Source organism: Nymphaea colorata, chromosome 1 (genome assembly GCF_008831285.2).
Source record: "Nymphaea colorata isolate Beijing-Zhang1983 chromosome 1, ASM883128v2, whole genome shotgun sequence".
In the NCBI taxonomy this organism is placed as follows: Eukaryota; Viridiplantae; Streptophyta; class Magnoliopsida; order Nymphaeales; family Nymphaeaceae; genus Nymphaea; species Nymphaea colorata.
Window position 1 is genome coordinate 1,493,664 of NC_045138.2, and position 19,758 is coordinate 1,513,421.

General features: G+C 36.9%; 2 protein-coding genes across 3 annotated transcripts; one reads left to right on the forward strand and one right to left on the reverse strand.

Annotated features, from left to right (window-relative positions):
• Positions 1-586: 586 nt before the first annotated feature.
• On the reverse strand, positions 587-3,337 carry LOC116247633 (stem-specific protein TSJT1). The gene is made up of 4 exons (XM_031619893.2): positions 3,041-3,337; positions 2,661-2,901; positions 2,368-2,488; positions 587-941 (listed from the first exon to the last, which is right to left on the reverse strand). Exons 1-4 carry the CDS (start codon positions 3,238-3,240, stop codon positions 751-753), a joined length of 753 nt encoding a protein of 250 aa, XP_031475753.1. The 5' UTR covers positions 3,241-3,337; the 3' UTR covers positions 587-750.
• Positions 3,338-9,585: 6,248 nt separating this feature from the next.
• Positions 9,586-14,027, forward strand: LOC116249839 (uncharacterized). Of its 2 annotated transcripts, XR_004171267.2 has the most exons (7): positions 9,586-10,052; positions 11,470-11,525; positions 11,611-11,786; positions 12,644-12,752; positions 13,068-13,379; positions 13,510-13,629; positions 13,772-14,027. XR_004171267.2 is itself a non-coding variant. In XM_031623139.2 (6 exons), exons 1-5 carry the CDS (start codon positions 9,809-9,811, stop codon positions 13,374-13,376), a joined length of 894 nt encoding a protein of 297 aa, XP_031478999.1. In that variant the 5' UTR covers positions 9,588-9,808; the 3' UTR covers positions 13,377-13,379; positions 13,772-14,027. The 2 variants fall into 2 exon arrangements, 1 of the variants encoding a protein (XP_031478999.1); XM_031623139.2 differs by lacking the exon at positions 13,510-13,629 and having other exon boundaries at positions 9,588-10,052.
• Positions 14,028-19,758: the final 5,731 nt, after the last annotated feature.

Below are 19,758 nucleotides of genomic sequence, written 5' to 3' on the forward strand. Positions count from 1 at the left end.
GATAAGTTTTAGTTGGGGGATTAAAAAAGAAACTTATTTTATATAAAAAGTTTAAAAAATAATATTTCTACTCCCTCATTAAAAAATTAATTTCTAACTCTAAAAAATTTAATTACTGTCTCAAGCAGGTGTGAAATTTTTCAGATGCCGGTAGTTTTACACGCAATGATTGTCAACACCTAAACAATCGGCAGTTAAGACGAAATAATAGGAAAATCGGGCCCGTTTCTGCTATTGTTCCGAAAGTTAAAGGGTCCTTTTGTAACTATTTCTTTGGAAAAAGAGATTCAGTGTGAGCCCTCCACGCCATCATCCCCTCTCACTGCAGACGGCAGCGCCCACCAGAAAACAAGAAAAAGCTGGCGGACGCCGCCGGAAATGGCCAAAACCTGTTTGCCGGCGACATTTCCGGCACATCTGAACCGGGTCCCACGATGACATTTCAGATGCGACCAGGTTTATCGGTTCAGCATTAACTTCGACTGTCGATGCTGGCACTATTCCGCCATTACAGGACGCATTTTTTAAATGCCTTCCACGTTACGATTCCGTCTTCGAACGCTCGAAAGAACAAAACTGCGAAAAATTTACAAAGGGAAACACATCTTCTTCATTCATTCAACCAAATTAAGCTCCTATATACACCGGAGGACAGCACATTCTTTTTTTTTTTTCTTCTTTCCTTCTCCTTTTTATTAAACGGCTCTGATCTTTTCTTGCAGGAAGAAATTGAAGACAGCTTCAGCTGCGTCACTGGGACAATGGAGCCCAATTGGCGGAGCTGCCGACACGAGGCATGCTATTGACCTTGGTGTAGGTGTCGACCTTGAAGTTGGCGCCGCACAGGACGCCTTCGCTGTCAACCCTCGGCATGGCTTTCAGCTTGTTCATTGGGTGCTCGAAGCTCTGCAATCCGCCGGTCCCGCTGTGGAACATGCAGCCTAAACACAAACCAAAGCCAACTCATCGACACCCACAACTTTACATTCAATTTCTATATATCCTACTTCTATATATATATATATATATATATATATATATATATATATATATATATATATATATATATATATATATATATAAAGAGACCCACATAATTAACTTCTAATTATATATATATATATATACATATAAGAGAGAGAGAGAGAGTGGATGTAATGTTGAGTTTTGGCTAAAGCAAAAGAAAGCTGAAGAGGGTAGATATATATACATAAAGAGACCTACTATATATATATATATATATATATATATATATATATATATATATATATATATATATATATATAAAAAGCAAAAGAAAGCTGAAGAGGGTTATATATCTTTGGGCCCCTCAAACACGTGAACTGACAAAATTAAAAGGTCTTTGGTCTGCCAAAAGAAGCAAACAAGGCCAAAAAAAGGGAAAAGAGTTGATAGAAGTGTATGAAATATCTATTTGTTGTAAATGACCAAAATACCCGTTACAAAAAGGTGACCAAAATACCCATCAAACGCATGACTTATGAACCCATTAATTACTGTCAATTTTAGGTAATTCTCATTTGTAGAACTTGATCTCTTGATAACTTTGATCCATTAGGTCTCATTCCTAGAATTTGATGATAAAACATTTATCTTTTGATCTGTCATTTGTCTGTCAAAAGAAAGATCTACCTTATCATGGTAAAAAGAATGTATTAAAAATACTTCAAATATCTATCTTTTTGAATGACCAAAACACTCTTTACAAACGCTTGACATTTGCAAGGTACAAAGGCGCCTACCCATGAAACGCATGACTTATGAACACATTAATTAGTGTCAATATTTGTAGAATTTGATCTCTCCATAACTTTGATGCATTAGATAAAACATTTTCCTTTTGATCTGTCATTTGTTTGTAGAAAGAAAGATCTACCTTATCATGGTAAAAATAATATATTAAAAATACTTCAAATATCTATCTTTTTGAATGACCAAAATACCCTTATCACCAACAGGTATAGAACAAGGCCAACATTTGCAAGGTAGAAAGGTCATGCCTTTCATCACGTCCTAACCCATTAGTTTCATCTGTATTGTAGAACCTAATCTTTTGTTAACCCTAACCCTTTAGTCTCTTTTGTAGAACTTGATCTTTGATCTCATTTCTAGATCTTGATCTCATTTCTAGATCTTGATCTTCTAGAGAGAAAGAGAGACAAGAAACCAACAACCTCCTCCTCAAACCAAACAATAGTACGACTCAACCAAACTCTCAACTCTCAACACGCCATTAACTCTCAACAGAAGAACAGTGCGAGACGTGCTGGTATGGGCTTTCTGCAACTGACCAGGCACGGAGATGGCACCGAGATAGTAAGAGAGAGAGAGAGATAGAGATGATACCAGCAGGAAAAGGAGCGAAGGATTTGCCGCAGCTTCTCCTCACGACGTCGACGTTGTCCGATATCACCACAGAACCATCTGCAGCGATGCCCCAGTAGAGCTGCACTACACCATCCGAACCCTGCAAATAGCAAAACCCAAACACCATTTTAATCGATCGGCTCCCTTAATCCATATCCACCGGAAAATCTCGATTCGAAGCATTCTTACAATCCCAACGAAAGAAATCATGGCTCTTTTCTTCTTTTCTTTCTTGTTTATGATCATGACCCAAGTTTTACCAGGGGGCTTACCAGGGCGGCGAAGACGGTGCCGGACTTGCGGTCGAAGATGACGAAGGCGAAGTGGCCGACGAGGTCCTTCACCACCTGGTCCGCCGGATAAGGCCCGCGGTCCCTCAATGTGCGGTACGCTTCGATCACCAGCAGCGCCTCGTCCGTGTTCTTGGACAGTCCGTACTGCCTTATAAGGGCGCTCAAGTTGTCCAGAGTCCCCAGAAACACGCAGTACACATCGTCCAGTCCGCAGAACAACCTGCATAGGGCCGAGGAAAAGAAACTGAGAGAGATGCCATGCCACACGAATAAACATAAACCGAGGAAAGCACTATTGGGCAGCGACGATTTGCCAGGAAAACGAGGAGGGATGTCAGATCAGATGTGGTTTCCGGCACCTGCTGTAAGGCAGCCTCGACGATGACCGGATGTAGGCAAGGACGGCGCCGTCGCCGTACATGGTGAAGGCATTGTGCGGGTCGGAGGAGAGGAACTCCGCCACTATCTGGTCCGGCTGCTTCGGCCGGCGGTCCTTGGAGGCCGGGCTGTTCAGTTCCTCCGGCGGGTGAGCATACTCCTGACGGAAGATGGCCAACATCCTTCTTCTTCTTCTTCCTTTCAACAACAGAAACAATTGAAAAACTTCTGAGAGTGAGATCGATTCACGGGTTGTGAAGGTAAAACGAAGGGGATTTGGCGTCGATATATAGTGCGGCGAACGGCCAGGCGGCCGCGGAAGGGATGAGGATGTGACGTGTCACTCATCACGCCTTGCGGATAAGTTTAAAATCCACGTATGCTCTTGCGTCCTGTGGGCTCTGCTGTTTGTTTTCCTAAACGGAGACGCCTTCACGAAATCGCCTTTTCCCCCTTCCATCACTCTGTTCCCACTCTGCGTCCATATCCTTATCCGGTGAGCGCGCTTTTTGACCCTTTCGTAGAGTCAAAACCAACCCTCCTCTATATATATATATATACACACCAGAAGACACCAAATCTCGATTAAAAAAAAACATGTTATTTTTCTTTCAATTGTTTATTTTAATATATAGATATATAAGGTTTTTAAGTTAATAGACACCAAGAAACACCAAATCTCCATTAAAAAAAAAAGCATGTCATTTTTTTCTCAACTGCCTATCATAATAGATAGTTGAGTAAGATTCATTATCTAAAGTCATTGTTTTCAACTACTTATATAATCATTTGGATTTGTTGTCTTTCCTCTACTGTTTATACAAAATGGGGTGAGGGTATGTAGGCCTGAGCATCGGGCCGGCCCGGCCTGATAAGAGTCGGGCTCAGTCCGGTTAAGTTTGATTAAAATAAAAAATATTTTTTAATCGAGCTCTTTCTTTCTCTCTCTTTATATATATATATAAAAGAAGAATAATGTTGGAAAAAGCTCCTAGCAACAATTATATATATATATATATATATATATATATATATACCAGACTGAGCCCGACTCTTATCAGGCCGGGCCGGCCGGATGCTCAGGCCTACATACCCTCACCCCATTTTGTATAAACAATAGAGTCGGGCTCTCTCTCTCTTTATATATATATAAAAGAAGAATAATGTTGGAAAAAGCCGCTAGCAACAATTATATATATATATATATATATATATATATAATAAAGAAATATAATATTGGATGAAGCTGCCAGCAACAATTATACGTCTTGGAGACAGACCGGAGATAAGTCTACCAATGTGCAGTGGATCAACACGTAATTTCTTGTTTCCACAATACAAAATATTAAACTAGCAAATCGCATCATTTATCTGCAGCAAAAAATTGCTCCACGCCAAATAAATGTGCTTCTAATGAGGCCAATACTTTAATTTTTTTTTTATTTTTTGTCTCGCAAGTACCAAAGATATTATCCAGTTCTTTGGATTTAATTCAATTAAGTAGTAAGCACCAATCTTTTATTGGGACTATTAAGTCCTCCAAGATTCCACGAGCAAATCTTCATGTCCAACACATTAAAAGAATAAATAACAAAAAAAAAAATCATATGGTGCAAAAGGGTGAACCCTGTCTCCCTTCTCATGGTCTCTTCATACTCACTATTCTTGCTTTCTCTTGCCTTCGGGGTCCCATAGTGCTTTCTCTTGTCTTTAGAATCAAGGGTTGTATCGATCAAGGTTTAGATTCATTCTTTTTGTTTTCTCTTATCTTAAGGGTTTGTTTTTTTCTCATTTGTATCAGAGTTTAGATTCATTCTTCGTGTTTTCTCTTGTCTTAAGGGTCAAGGGTTTTTTCAATGACATGAGTCAAATTAAAGTTTTTAAATTTTGATTAGAGTCGAAATATCATTTTTCAAAATTTTTATATAAAACAAGTTAAATTTTTTAAAATTTAAATGTAAATTAAAAAAAAATGAAGTGGGGCCAAGGCCCATTCGAGCTCTGGGCTCCGCCCCAGAATCATGCAAATGTCAGATCCATTTGGAAAACTTGGGTGTTAGTGCCTTTTGAAAAGTAATTGACATTGATTGTATTTATAATAACAAGTTTTTGTGTAGTGAGTTTAAACCCCCAAAGACAAAGAAAGGCACTGCAATGACCCCTTGGCGCGTTGGCTACCCCTGAAAGCATGCGTGCCCTTTAGTCCAAACCTTTTCTTTTGACAATGCATGATGCGACTTGCATTATTAAACTTATACAGTTGCTCTTTTTTTTTATCCATCTATCTATGGTCTGACTCGTGAGTCGGTGAAAACCCGGTAGTCAGTTCAATTCCTAAGAACCATTGTCATAAAAAAAAACATATATGGGCATTATACTACAAGAAAAAAGATGGGTATAATACATCAAAGTTGTATATCTTACAAGAAAAAAGATGGGTATAATACATCAAAGTTGTATATCTCGGAAATAAAATGAGAAAATCTTGATAAATTTTTAAAAAATTTAATAAACCTTAAAAATTATAAAAAAATAAAAATCATAAAAAATATGAAACAAACTCAAAAAACGTGTATAATATGTGTTTTATTAGTAATTTTTTTTTTACCTTTTAAAAAAAAACGAGAATAAAAAGAGTGTTATACAGTTGAGTGTGTTTTGGCATATTATATGCATTTTTTTTCAATAAGACACGTTTTTTTTATAGTGCTATGAATACTATTCTTTTCAATTGCAAACGGTAAATGCGCAACACTTTAATTGATAAGTGTTTGAAAATGGGGGGTTTCGACCTCCTCAAAATCTCTACCTCCTCCTTTCTCTCTCTTTTTTTTCCCCCTAGACCTATCAGCAATCCGATGGCTCGGAAATGGCGGATCTTTCAATCTGAGCTCCTTTTCCATTTCTTTGGAGGCCCTGAAAGAAAAAAACTGCAGGAAAACTGCGTTTCAGTTGGATAAGAACCATGGCGTACACCTTCGGTAGTGTTCTTCCCTACTCTTCTTGTTATTTCTTAAGTTCTCGTATTTCTTACATCGCCTTGTTTGCTATGAGCGTATAATACAGTCACAGACCAAGTTTTCGATTCTGTGGCCTTTTAGTTAAAAAATTTCTCTTGTCTCATATAAATTTTGAAAAATGATATTTGAACATTTATCAAAATTTTGAAACTATGATGCAATCCTTCTCATGAAACTCTGTCCTTCTCGTAGTGATTGAGGATTGCCCTGCTGTAGATGCTTCCTTTTTCTTGCCGGAGGTCCATTGGAGATTGTGCTGCAGAATTTTCTGGTGTGATCTCCTTGCCTGTTTTCTCCCGTAAATCTGTACTGTAAATGGCTGATGTAGTCTTCTGTGGCATGACTACTGATCATGATACTTGATTGGAACTAACGATCAAGGTGCTTCTTTTCCTTTGTTTTCTGCATTTGAATCTGGTTCTTCTTGTTTTGTGACAGGCTTCACCTCAGTTAATGTTCATGTAAACAAAAGAAGAGACAAGAATCAAATTAAAATTTGCAGGAGCTTTTCGATGCATTTACTTGTGGTGGGATGTTAATTGAAAACTTCATCCATTTGAATTTAAATTTTCATGTAATGGAGGCAGATAGAGTTGTTTGAAGTTAATTTGAACTAAAGCTGATATATATATATATATATATATATATATATATATATAGAGAGAGAGAGAGAGAGAGAGAGAGAGAGAGAGAGTTTTTGTCTATAGTTAGCTGTATAGTTAGCTGCAAAATGAGTGATTCAATAAGAGCACTTATAGTGTTTTTGTCCTATAGTTGGCTGCAAGGATGATTTGATTGAATCCCAGCTCATTGTAAGGCTTTACAACGTTCTGAGACAAGACTGCTGCAATCTCTGAGCGCCTTTTTTTTTCTTTCTAATGTACGAGCTTCCTGCTTTTCAATCTTGTCATGTCATGGCCATTCACATAATTTGATTACGTTTTGGTTCTAGGTTCTTCTTTGAACTATTAGTTCCTCTCTCTCTCTCTCTCTCTCTCTCTCTCTCTCTCTCTCTCTCTCTCTCTCTCTCTCCTGTCATGCCTTTTCTTGTTCATAAAATGTTCATAAATATCTCTACTATTACTATCAGATGGCACTTGTGCATCGTCAACTTGATGCCACGGCGCGCCCACCGCGGCCCATCGCATATGGCTACAGCAATATTTTGTTGTATGTTTGCTCAACTAGCTACCCTATGCCCATCCATGCCTTTGCATTAATATTGATATACATGACTAAACCACTGCTTTATGTGCTTTGGGTGAGTAGGAGGAGTATTCATGTTACCCTCCACACTTCAACTTGTGTGTCGGTAACCTCTTTTTGCAACACAAGAAAGTTGATGCTTTAATAATTTGAAACAAAAATGGATAGCCTACCAACCTTTAGGGGTGAACACGAGTCGAGTTGAGCCCGAGTTCAGTCAGCTCGAGCTCGGCTTGACTAGTGAAACCTCGAGCTCGAGAATTGCATGACAGAAGTAGCTCGAGCTCGACTCGACAGTTACGTATTGAGCTTGAACTCGAGCTCAACTCAATTAAGGCTCAACAAACTAGTTTGAATAGAATTGATATTCATCGTTACGTGTTGAGCTCAAGCTCGAGCTCGACAAACTCTTCTGAATAAAATTGATATTCATCGTTACGTGTTGAGCTCGAGCTCGACTCGATTAAAGCTCGACAAACTCATTAACTTGTTTGAATATATCGACTTGATTAAGGCTCGACAAACTTCATTGACGCTCAAGCTCGACGCGGCAGTTACGTGTTGAGTTCGAACTCAACTCGATTATTTGAACGAGTCGACTCATGAACTCAAGCGACTCGTTAGGTAAATGACTCTGTTCGAACTCGTTCACAAGTCGAGCTGGACTCATTGTTCACCCCTACCAACCCCTGCCCCCCTTACCCAGACCATTGTGCCAACTCTCTCCTCATCAAAGCTAATATGTAACAAGTGTAAGATTAAGTTTTTTTTTTTTTCTCTTTTCCAAATTTATTGAGATGCATCTCTCGACTCTTTTGAAAGAATCCATGGGTATTATGGGTTGTCTTATTGTCAGGGCAACATTTTCTTTGTTCCTTTTGGCACATGCATGTGCAAAGGAGATCTAAATGCCTTTAATTTTATTTCTAGAGGCTTCTCTACATCATTTCCTACGCTTATGTCTATCCTTTACATGGAAAAAGCTGCCTCTAGCTCGTAGCTTTAAGCCTGCATGATATCATGAAGATGGTCTACATCCAATGGTGGAGTCAGACAGGAGCGGAACAAGGGGAGCTAAACCGTCTCATAAACTTATTGGGGTGGAGCCGAACTAAACTCGAATATAAAAAATACATTATACAAATAAAATTTTTTAATTTTTTTAATATAATATTTTTTTTTTCAATTAGCTGGGGTGGGGCCATGGCCTAGGCAACCACTCCCTCCCTCCCTCCGCCGCTTCAATCTTTTTATTTGGGAGTGGTGAATAGGATTTTTTAAATTTATACAAGGGTCAAATAATATTTTTCAAAAATTCAACAAGGGCCAAATTAAAAGTTTTCAAGATTACAAGTGTAAGTTACTTTTTCTCCTCGAAATCTGAGGGGTGGGGTGTGGGGGGCAGATATTTTGTGAAAATATTGTAACATAGTAATTTTCTATGAGATGATGAAAGGCAAATAAGCAAGGAGAGCCAAAGGGTGTGGCAGATACCATAGCGCTCCTGAGTTTTTAAAAAAGGAAAATTTAATGTTTGACATTTATAAAAATATTAATTTGGCGCCTGTAAAAATTACTAGAAGATTTGAGGAAGTCAATATTACATAATAGGCACAACAAATACTTTACCTTAAAAATCGTTTGACAATGAGAACAGTAACAAATTATTCCATGACTTCTTCCTAAAGAATGGAACAAATTCATAAATATTGTAACATAGGTATTTCATGAATCTACACCAATTATCTTTAGAGTAGTTTTATAAAATAGTTTGTTACTGTTCGGATTACCAAAACAATAGCAGCACTTAGTGATTGCTCTCTATGTGAGGCCAACATTTGCTGGTGATGAAAAGAAAAAAAAAGGAGAGATAAAAGGAAGGATGATGGCAAATGAAGATTTAAGAGACCAGTTATATTTTACTAATATTTTTTATATATATTCCAACAACACTTTCATGTATTAACATAATTTTAGTAGGGAGTTTTGCACAATAAAAAGTATTAATTTTAGAATATTATTTTCATTTAAAACGTTGGAGATAGGTTTCCATGACAGATAAGCCGCTCTCTCATCTCTTATGAAAATGCATAGATGCTGATTCATGGCCACACTCCTAACACTTCTCCTTTTGATCATAAAAAATAATACTTTCTGTGTGTAAAGATCAAGTTGAGCTCTCATATCTTTTAAAAGTTGCAAGTTCAACGATAAAAACAATATATTGAATCATCCACTGGTAGTCTGGTAGTGGTATTAGTCTTCATTTTTCCTTGTCCGAAAGGAAATTCTGTGTGGGGTGGAAGTCACCCGAACCCAGTGGGGGTCCGGCGCGACACAGTCAGAAATCCGATTCGAAGAAACGAGAAAGATCACGAGACGAAACAGTCGGATCTTTGCCCAGCGACGGGAACGGTCGAATAGTTCCATTTCTCACGGTAGCAGTGTCTCTCCCCCACGGCGAATATCCCAAGTCTCTCTCTGTCTCTCTCTCTCTCTCTCTCTCTCTCTCTCTCTCTCTCAATGGAGTCGATGGGTGCTCTTATGGCTTCTCCCATCTTCACTTCCTTCACAGTTCCCAAGCTTGTGGCCTGCAAGAACCCCCTCTTCCTTCCAATTCAGGAGAACCCATCTCCATTTTTGGCCTTTTCTTCCAATAGATTTTCTCTATGTGCCAAGAAAAAGACCAGCCAACCCGAACAACCCACTGTGGTAGAAGATGAATATGAAGAAATAGAGGAGGAGGTGGAGGAGGAGCTCGATAGTGGTAAGCTCATTGTTCTTGGAGCTTTTGTTTATAATTGGTGGGTGTGAACCCATTTTTTCCGTTTTTGGTTTATGAAGAACTAGAGGAAGAGATGGAGGAGGAGCTGGATAGTGGAAAGCTCATTGTTCTTGGAGCTTTTGTTTATAATTGGTGGGTGTGCGCCTATTTTTCCCGTTGTTGGTCTACTAATATTGCAAATAAAATTCATTACTATTGATTCAGTCTTGCTAAACGGCATCTGACCAATTCGTTCATGGAGTTGTACATTAGAAGCTAGGTTTTGTATTTGTTGCGGTCTTAGAAGGTATTACTGGTCATTGGTCCCTGGCTCAGCTGCAAGAACTTTGGTTTGCTGCGACCCCTCTTCCTTGAACTCTTGATGTCAATTCGATAATATCGGAAATGTTGAAGTTGGTACTTTAACTAGTAGCTTGGTAAATTTCCGTGCGTGACTTTCTTATGAATGCTGCCCACCTTGGCCTTCAAATGCAATCTTGATAAGTGAGTAGCAGCAATATCATGGTTCTGCTGTAGGTCAGGAAAAGTATGAACTTGGAGAACCTTGGACTGGTAACTTGTGGTCGTGAACATGATCTTTCACGATGGGTCCTCTTCTGGAATTGGTTATTAGATTATGCTTCTATTATGAGGGAGTAGCATCCTTGTGTACTGGCAGCTAATCTTGCAAATTGTACCTTAACATGTATCAGAAGGGTCGTATCAGAAGGGTCCAAGTCAGGGAGTTGTCTTAACTTATCGGATAATGGTCAAAGTACCGGTTAATGAAGAAGCCGACGCTGGAAAGCAAAGGGAAATGATAAATGGGAGAATACATTGAGAACCACCATCTAAGGAAGTAAAGCCAACTAGAAAGGTAGGAATTGTAAAGCATCTGCAGAAGTATAGGATTTTGGGAAAAGATGGTCTATTTGTGAAAGTTGTAAAAATGTGAGATTGATATGGAAGTCATGATGGAGATATGCCCTCTAAGATAAACAGGTTGAAGTTCGGGCAGGTAGTGAAAAAGTTGGTCCGTCACTCCAATCAATATCAGCAGTACAACAGTGATGGAGGAAGCCCTCCATGTTCACATGTTGATAAGCTTTTCGTGAACTGATGAAGTTTACTGGGACATGCTACATGCTAGTGCAGGCATTCTCTGTGATAAATTTTGTAATAATTGTGTAGATGTTCTTATGCACTTTGGTCATGTATCTTGCAGTATCAGGCGGAATATTTGTGTAGCATTCCCTTTTGTTTTGTACAGTATGATAATTTGCTGCATGTCAATCTTAAAAAGTTAAAACCCAATTTGAAAGGGATTTTATTAGTTACTTGGACTGTTCTGCTTTCTTCAATACATGGCGGGTAATATTAGTACTATCACGACATGACCCAAGATGCCCCTTTGATGTAGAGATTTTTTTGGAAGATGATGATGCTTTTGACTTTGAGGAAGAACCTGAACCATCTGTAAGCTATTTAATCTTTATTCCTTTTGCAAATATAGATAACTTTAGTCTTTGATGAAACTTCAAGAACTTTCTTCGCTTTTAAGGTGGGGGATGGAGTTGGAGGTGGTGGGATCGTTCATGGTGATGCACAGTGGGAAAAGGAAGCGCTGTCTATTGCAAAAGAGGTTGTGAGTTCATTCGATGGGGAGCTGCAAATATATGCTTTTAAGACATCTCCCAACTTCTTAATTCAAGTTAGGATTGAGAGACTCAGTAATAAGTAAGTATCCTTCTCATCATCTGTTCCTTCTATATATCTCATCATCTGTTCAATGTCTTTTCTCTCATATTCTTTACTTGTTGAAGGCATCTCATTTTCATTTCCTTTCCAGTTGTCTTACTTCCACCTAGCAATTGTATTGAAAAGCAAGTGGATCCTCCTGTAACATTTTTGCAGTGGTAGAAATTTCATCAAATTTTGGTGGTTTGTTTCTTTAAGGATGTAGTTTTGTAGGGAACAATCGTCTAAAGGAGTTAATACTTGATGAGTTCCTTCCGGTGAAATATTTGGGTTAATAACTAGTATAACTCCAATCAGCTAAGCACGGGGGACTGATTAAGTAGGAAAAATCTTTAGATGATTGTATCACTGGAATTTTTTTTTTTTCTTTAACTCATTGTATCCTGGATTCTTTTTAACACTTCCAGGATATCTGATTCATGGGCCTGGCTGGGTTAATTGTGTTGCCAAAGTGTGAATTGATCTCTCTATGATAACAAATAGATAACCCGTCTTCCTGATATATCAGAACCTGAAAATGCATTAATTTTTGAAACAATTGCAGTTAGCATTTGCATTCATGTTAAGAATGATATAGTCATATAGGAGTTTCCATCAATTTCTATGTTTACTAGTACATGCAAACAAATAGAAGAAGCAATTGTTTGATTTTTTTAAAGAAATAGTATACAACCATAACTTGCCCTTTTCTCTATTTCCCACTTTATCCAAGCCAAGATACATCTTGTGGAGCTTTCTCATATGCAAGCCAGTATCCCATTTTTATCATGGAGGTCTTCAGAACTTCTGTAGAGAAACTGGAAGATTTTGCTGATTTCATTCACTCCTTAATCTAGGTCTGGTTCTCCTAGTATGGATGACATCGAAGCTTTTTCAACTGCCTATAGAGCACGGCTTGATGATGCTGAGCGTACTGGAGGTGTTCCAGAAAATATATTTCTAGAGGTACTTTATTTACCAGTTATTTTGGTTTTCATTGCACTGTGTTAGGCTGAACTACTTTGACCATGTTCTGGATTCTTATGGTCTTGCATAATTTCTTTTTGGTGGTTTTCCTCATCTTCTGAAAAAAGAAAAGTAAACGTACAAGGAACATTGGGCAATTTTTCTGTATAGTTTTATACTGTCCATGTCAGTGCAATGAAAGCATGTTCTTTATGGTTGCTAAGCTATCCTTTTTCTTCTTGTTCCTAGAGGCAGATGTAGATAGAATCTAGTAGTTACATGTAAATTTTTACTGGAATAGCGATTAATCTTCAGGTATCCTCACCGGGTGTTGAGAGGCTGGTCAGGGTTCCAGAAGAGTTGGATCGGTTCAAGGAAAGGCCAATGTACGTCAGATATGTGACTGAGGCATCTGGAACCAGCTCAGCAATAGAGCAGGATGGTGTATTCAACCTTGATTCTGTTGACTATGAAGCAAGAGCTTGTACTTGGCGCATGGCAAATGTAAGGAAAAATAGAGAGAAGTTGGGGAAGGGTAGGTCATTAAGCAAAAAGCAGAAGGAGTGGCGGCTAACAATACCTTTTGAGACCCTACGGCTTGTCAGACTGCATTCTGACTGTTGAATGGTAAGGCATATGTTTTTAGCTTCTTTGACTTTGCAAATTCCAATTCATAATGTGCAAATTATTTTGTTTAATCATGAGCGAGGAGCTATCAAATATTAATACAATATTAGACTCATTGTCCAAATAGCAGACCATCCATTTGGTTCCGAACATACTTGTTGGAGATGAGAAGCAGGAGATTTCGTTGTCAGTGCCTCTTTGAAACCATACTTCAATCCATGGTAGCGTCAGGAGATGAGAAACCTGAATGGTAGCGTTTTGGCTGATATTGATCTAATGACATCCCTGTAACCATACTTCAATCCATGGTTTCACTAGTGTGTGTTTCTGTGAGTTATTATCATGAACTCTTTGAAGGTAATTATATGGTGTATAAATTTGTTCTTATGCAGGCAGTGAGAGGCCACCCCTTTTTGGAACATTTAGTGATGCCGGAAACCGTGGTGAAGATATGCAGTACTAGGAGCGATCACGCAGTCACTCCAAGTAAATCACGGTAAAGATGGTAGTAGTCGCCAGGTTCGCATGAATAATTCTCTTTCGCCTCTTATAGATGCGACTGATCCCAATGATCAGGTGTTATACCAGAAAAAGATAACTGATTTCCTCTGATGGGGGCTATTCAGTAATGAATTTAATTTCACTAATTGATTGGTGTTCGGTTTCACTAGATGTTAATATATGCAAAATTTTGCACATGATTACAGTGACAGCCATTTAAATTTGTCACTTTTCTGTGAATGATTACTTCCCATTTGAAAAATTGGCATGTTTAACTTCAAGAGAAGGGCGCAAAATTAATAAATAAGAATCCAGTTTGAGACCATTTCATTCTCCTAACTAAAGTACGGAGTTGAAAAGACGGGAAGCCATTAAAATAGATGAAGTACTAAAGTACTGTTCTAACTGAAGGTGAGCATTATACTGTATCCCAAAATTGACAGGGATCTCATGGAGCTGCGCTATCTTAGACTTGAATTTCGCCAAGCCTATTCTTTGCTTAACCATGAATAGAAACTCAATTTTGATTCTGATGCTGTGTACCAAAGCCCGTTTTGATTAATCTTCTGCAAGAATTGTTTCACCTTTACTGGTCAGAGAGCTCAGCAGTAAACGTATGTGCCCATTCCTGGACTTGCCCATGAGTAGTTAATATTCCGGTATCTCGTCGGCAGGAGAAATGTATAAGCACTGCTGCTCTAGGCTACAATGAAATAGGAGCACGACCTTCAATTTTAGTCACACACTAGGGGTCCTTTGGCAAAGGAAACAGTAAATAGTTGGGGGCAGATTTATGAAACAGTTTCTTACTGTTTCCATTGCTAAACAACCCCTTAGGAATCTAGGAACCAAATCACGTACGTACACCAAAAGAATAAGTTTATGCTGTATTCTGTAGATGGGTAGCCATTCTTTCGCAGTGTTCAGTAATGAGGAGTGGCTTCATGTTCAACCAATGCATGTTAATGCTCTGAAGTCTGAACTTCTGGCTGCCATGAAGATTATGCGTTTTTCAATATTTTTTTGCATTTGAAGAACTAATTGGGTTCAGTTTAAAAGTTTATGTATACAATATTCGAGTCCGGTTGATTACTTAATCAGATGAGAAATTTCTTACTGTATCCAACTACTTAGATGTCGATTCCAGTCGAATATCAGATTGTGTCCAGGGGATGGAGAAATCCCAAAGCAAAAATTATGACAATCACAATTGAAAAAGTGATAAGGGTGAGCCGACAAAAATAAAAAACCCTATTAGAGCCATGTGAAGGGCTTTTGAGAGTCAATTGAACCTGATTCAAATAGGTTATACTCTTAACCATATATGTTTCCTTTTTTTTTTTCTTTTTCTTTTTGTATATTCACATGTTTGGATTTGGATTTGGATTTGAATTTGAATATAAACAAAGAGAAGACATATCTGAATGCGAAATTTGATTTCACAATCTGAATCTGATTTGAATTTAATTTTTACATTCATATATGAATCTGAATCAGAATTTTGAATCTAATCTAGTCTATTTTCAAAATGTAGGGTCATTCGATATAGAATATTTATTCAAATCTAAATCCGATCTGATTACTTAATTGGATATTAATTTTTTTTATCATATCCAATTTTTTGGGAATGGTTCAATCAGGTGTTCAATCCAAATAGGACATATTGACATCCCTATAAATAAGGGATATTTGGTGGCATGAAAAATGTTTTCAGAAGAATATTTCACAAAAGAAACATAGTCCGTACTTTCGTTCCGGAGTGTTTTTCTTTCTCAAAATTTTGAACTACTAACTTGTAAAAGGGAGAAATTTTTCCGAAAAAAAAATTCGCCTTGTTTGAAACGGAGAGCTTCATCTTCAACTTTTCAGTGTCTAAACAACTATTGGATCTCCAAATTATGGAAAAACATAAATTTCATCATATCCACATTTTCAAGCAAAGCCCCAATTCAATCCACCCAACTTGTTTTTTTTCATTTTGGACATTTTTTTCAACATGAAATGACAAAAAAGAATTTAAAAATGGAAAAACTCATAAAATATTCATTTTCAGTTTTTTTTTCAAAGGTGGGGTTAAGATCTTTGTTCATTTTTGTGGATCAAAATTACAATTTCTACTTTTTTTCTTTTCAAAATTGGTGCGAGATCAGCTAGTAATGTGTGTTTGTGCAACTCCCAAGGGATAAAAGGTATTTGCTCCCTTTTTTTGTTTCTTTTCAGGCCAAAAAATTGACCAATCTTATCCGTAAGAAATAGAGGATAACGGCTCGCAGCAAAAAAAAAAAAAAAAAAAAGTTGAACTCCATTCTAGACATTCAAGAATGCACATCCACTAGTCATCTTCAATAAAAAAAAATAAGATTTTTTTTTCGTTTATCTTATATTCGTAAATTTAAAAACTACCATTTTATGCAATTTTCTTAAAACGAAAATACTTTTAATGAAAAGTTAAATAAAGGGTTATCAGCAAATTTTTCATTAACTCAAAAAACAACAAGTACTGCCTAAAACAATAAGATTGTAATCTACAGACAAAGAATAATATCGAAGACATGCAATTGACTATTAAAGTACTACAGTTGCAAATTTTTTTTTTTCATAAATGACTGTTTGAATTGCTGTCCATGTTAAAAAAATTACAGATCCATCCAGATTTCCAGTTTTTCTATATGTAAATATTAACTAATAGTTTAACTTTCTTGGCTCATTCAATCTTATCCAGAAGAGAGAGAGAGAGAGAGAAAGATTCCCATTGACTCTCTGACTAAGAAAAGTATAATATGACAAAGGAAGAAGACCTAGAAAAGAAGCAAGAATGTAATGATCTTGGCTGTATGTATACCAGTGCCCATTCATAATCATTAAATCAACAAAAGGTTGATTTCTTACTCCTTTTGAGGACCATGCATCAAAAACTGGTCCTCCTCCATTTGAGCTGTGCTGCAATTATGCACTTCCAGACATTTCATGGCAACCAAAAAAAAGTTGTCCACTAAAAGATTATCTTTCTTTTTTAGAAAAATATTTGAGAAAATTACCCTGATGAGTTGAGAACTTAATTCAATTCGCCTAGCTATGTAGAACTCCAACATTACTCCCACACTTCTAGGTGCATAGCATGTGTCCGTACTAGCAATCACCCTTGGAATAGAAATGAGCAATTGGCCGCCTACCAGTAGGGGTGAACTCGACTCATTAAAGCTCTGCTCGTGCATGAGTTGGAGTGAATGAATTTGAGCCGAGTCATTTACTTAACGAGTAGAACTCAAGTTCATGAGTCAATTTGTTCAAATAATCGAGTTGAGTTCGAGCTCAACACGTAATTGCCGAGTCGAGCTCAAGCCTTAATTGAGTTTGTCGAACCTTAATCAAGTCAATATATTCAAACGAGTTTACAAGTTTGTCGAACCTTAATCAAGTCGAGCTCGAGCTCAACATGTAAAGATGAATATCAATTCTATTCAAACGACCTTGTCGAGCCTTAATCAAGTCAAGCTCGAGCTGCTTTAGTCGAGCTATTCTCGAGCTCGAGTCAAGCTCAAGGTTTCATTAGTCAAGCCGAGTTCGAGCTGACTGAACTCGGGCTCGTGTTTACCAGTCACTGACCTGACCTAATGCGCCAAACCCCTCAAGGCTGCTAGAAGCTTACCTTTCAATTTATCATACATGAGATGTTTAATTGCTCATTTAGGGGGGACGTCTGGTAAGAACCAGAGGCGACCACTTGAGTAAAGGATAAAAACCAGATTTCTTAAATTGGTATTAAAAAGTACCATAAACAAAATGTGAACCTTTTAATGTGTTGATAAACATTAATTTAAAAATTATGTTTTACCTCAAGTTATTTTTATTAAAAAAATGATCTTTTCTTCAACCACGATTTTGATGTTAGAAGAGCGTTTATTTTTTAATTATTAAAAATAATATTAAAGTAAAAAATTACTACCTTAATATATGTTTATCATCAAACCGTCTTAAGATTGTATCCATAAGGTTAGATTGTAGAAAAATATTTTAATAATTAATTTTAATGGGTCTGGCTTTTGTCTCTTGCCCAAGTGACCAACTTACATGTATGAGAAATTAGTAGGTAAATGATCCTTAGATACATGACTTATAATGAATCATCTTGGTCGTTCATCTTTTTAAGATGAAAAGCTTAGATAAGAAGAAAAACTGTTAATTAATGTTAGATGACTAAAATATCCTATCTCATTTTTCTCCTTAAATTTTTTATCAACTTTTATATATATATATATATATATATATATATATATATATATATATATATATATATATATATATATATAGAGAGAGAGAGAGAGAGAGAGAGAGAGAGAGAGATTCTCCTGCCACCTGACCTGTTCATAGATTATCAAAAAAGATTTTTTTTTTTTTAAGTAGTGTAGAATTGTACAAGATCAACTTCTATCATCTTATATTTATTGAGACAGATAGAGACAGTAAAAGTCATTGGGAGGCAGCTAAATACAGTAGAGGTCAGGCTGGGGTTGAATATTAAAAAAAAAACAAAAAAAGAAAATGACAAAACCCTTAAACCGAATCTGGCTCTTTTTCAACCTTTCCAGCTGCCAGTGAGAGACAAAGGCCGACCCTAGTGGAGCACTACCATTGTTGTCAATAACGATCTTTATGTCAACTTTTTTTTTCTACAAACGAGGTGATTTTGGGTGACCATGAGTTTTTCATCCTACCAAACTGAAGTGGTTTTAGTGGATCCGGCTCATACAATATTAAACATTTATTGGTTTATCAAAGATTTTTCAAAATACATATTTTGAAATTAAAAATTAAAAAAATAACATAATATGAGTTTATATATATATATAGAGAGAGAGAGTGATATGCATGCAATGGTGCATGAAAAAGAAAAAGTAAGAAAATAAGCTGATAAAACTAATTTGGATGGAGAGAAAGAGAATAGAAGCTCTTCAGATCTAAGATATGTGGACATCAGATCTAGATCTTCATGGGCTTTGGGTCTTAGATCCCTGGCTTGGAAACATCCCACGTGTACGGTTTGTTGAAAAGCTAAGTAACGACTCAGTCTTGTGGCTGTAGATCCAAGAAAAACCTTGAAATGTGTGTTCCTTCTTTTCAAACTTCTTGCTTCGGAAACAACCCTTTTAGAGTTTTCGATAAAATGAATAGGAATTCTTTCTTTTTCTAAAGTGAACCAAGTGTTTGGCCCATTCACTTTGATTCTGATTTGAAAGGAACAACTTATTACAACCTTCTCTCTCTCTCTCTTTCCTTTTCATGTGGGGACTTTTTCTTCTTTACTCGCATTTTACTCGTATCTTACCAAGCAACTCAATGGATTCGGCCTCGGCCAAGTAATTCAATGTGGGCATTTGACAACAAAAATAATAATACAATGTTTCATGAACCTATCTCAAAACTTGAAATTGATTTGTTATTTAGTGCTAATGTTGCCAAACATTTCAATGGATCGTTTGACAGAGGAAGCTAGAGGCAGATTCATATAATACCATAACATAGTAAACAGTGTTATATTATTACGGTGTTTTATGAATCTATCTCAATTTTTATAGTTTGTTATTGTATTCATCACCAAGGCAAACTGGGGCTGTGATGAGTTAAAGAGTTGTTTATTCATGTTGTTCTTATTTTTAGTGGCACATCTAACAAAATATATATATATAATAGAACCAATTATTTTTTATTAAAATTTTAAAGGGAGGAAAGAGGTTAATTTTTTATGTGTTTTCATTCATTACTTTTCTTTATTCCAAGTGGGACCAAGAATCCAGGATTTCGATGGTAAGTTGATGCAATACAAACAAAGCCGGTGTTTCTTTAAATATTGAAGACGAGATACTTTAAAGGCCTCCAA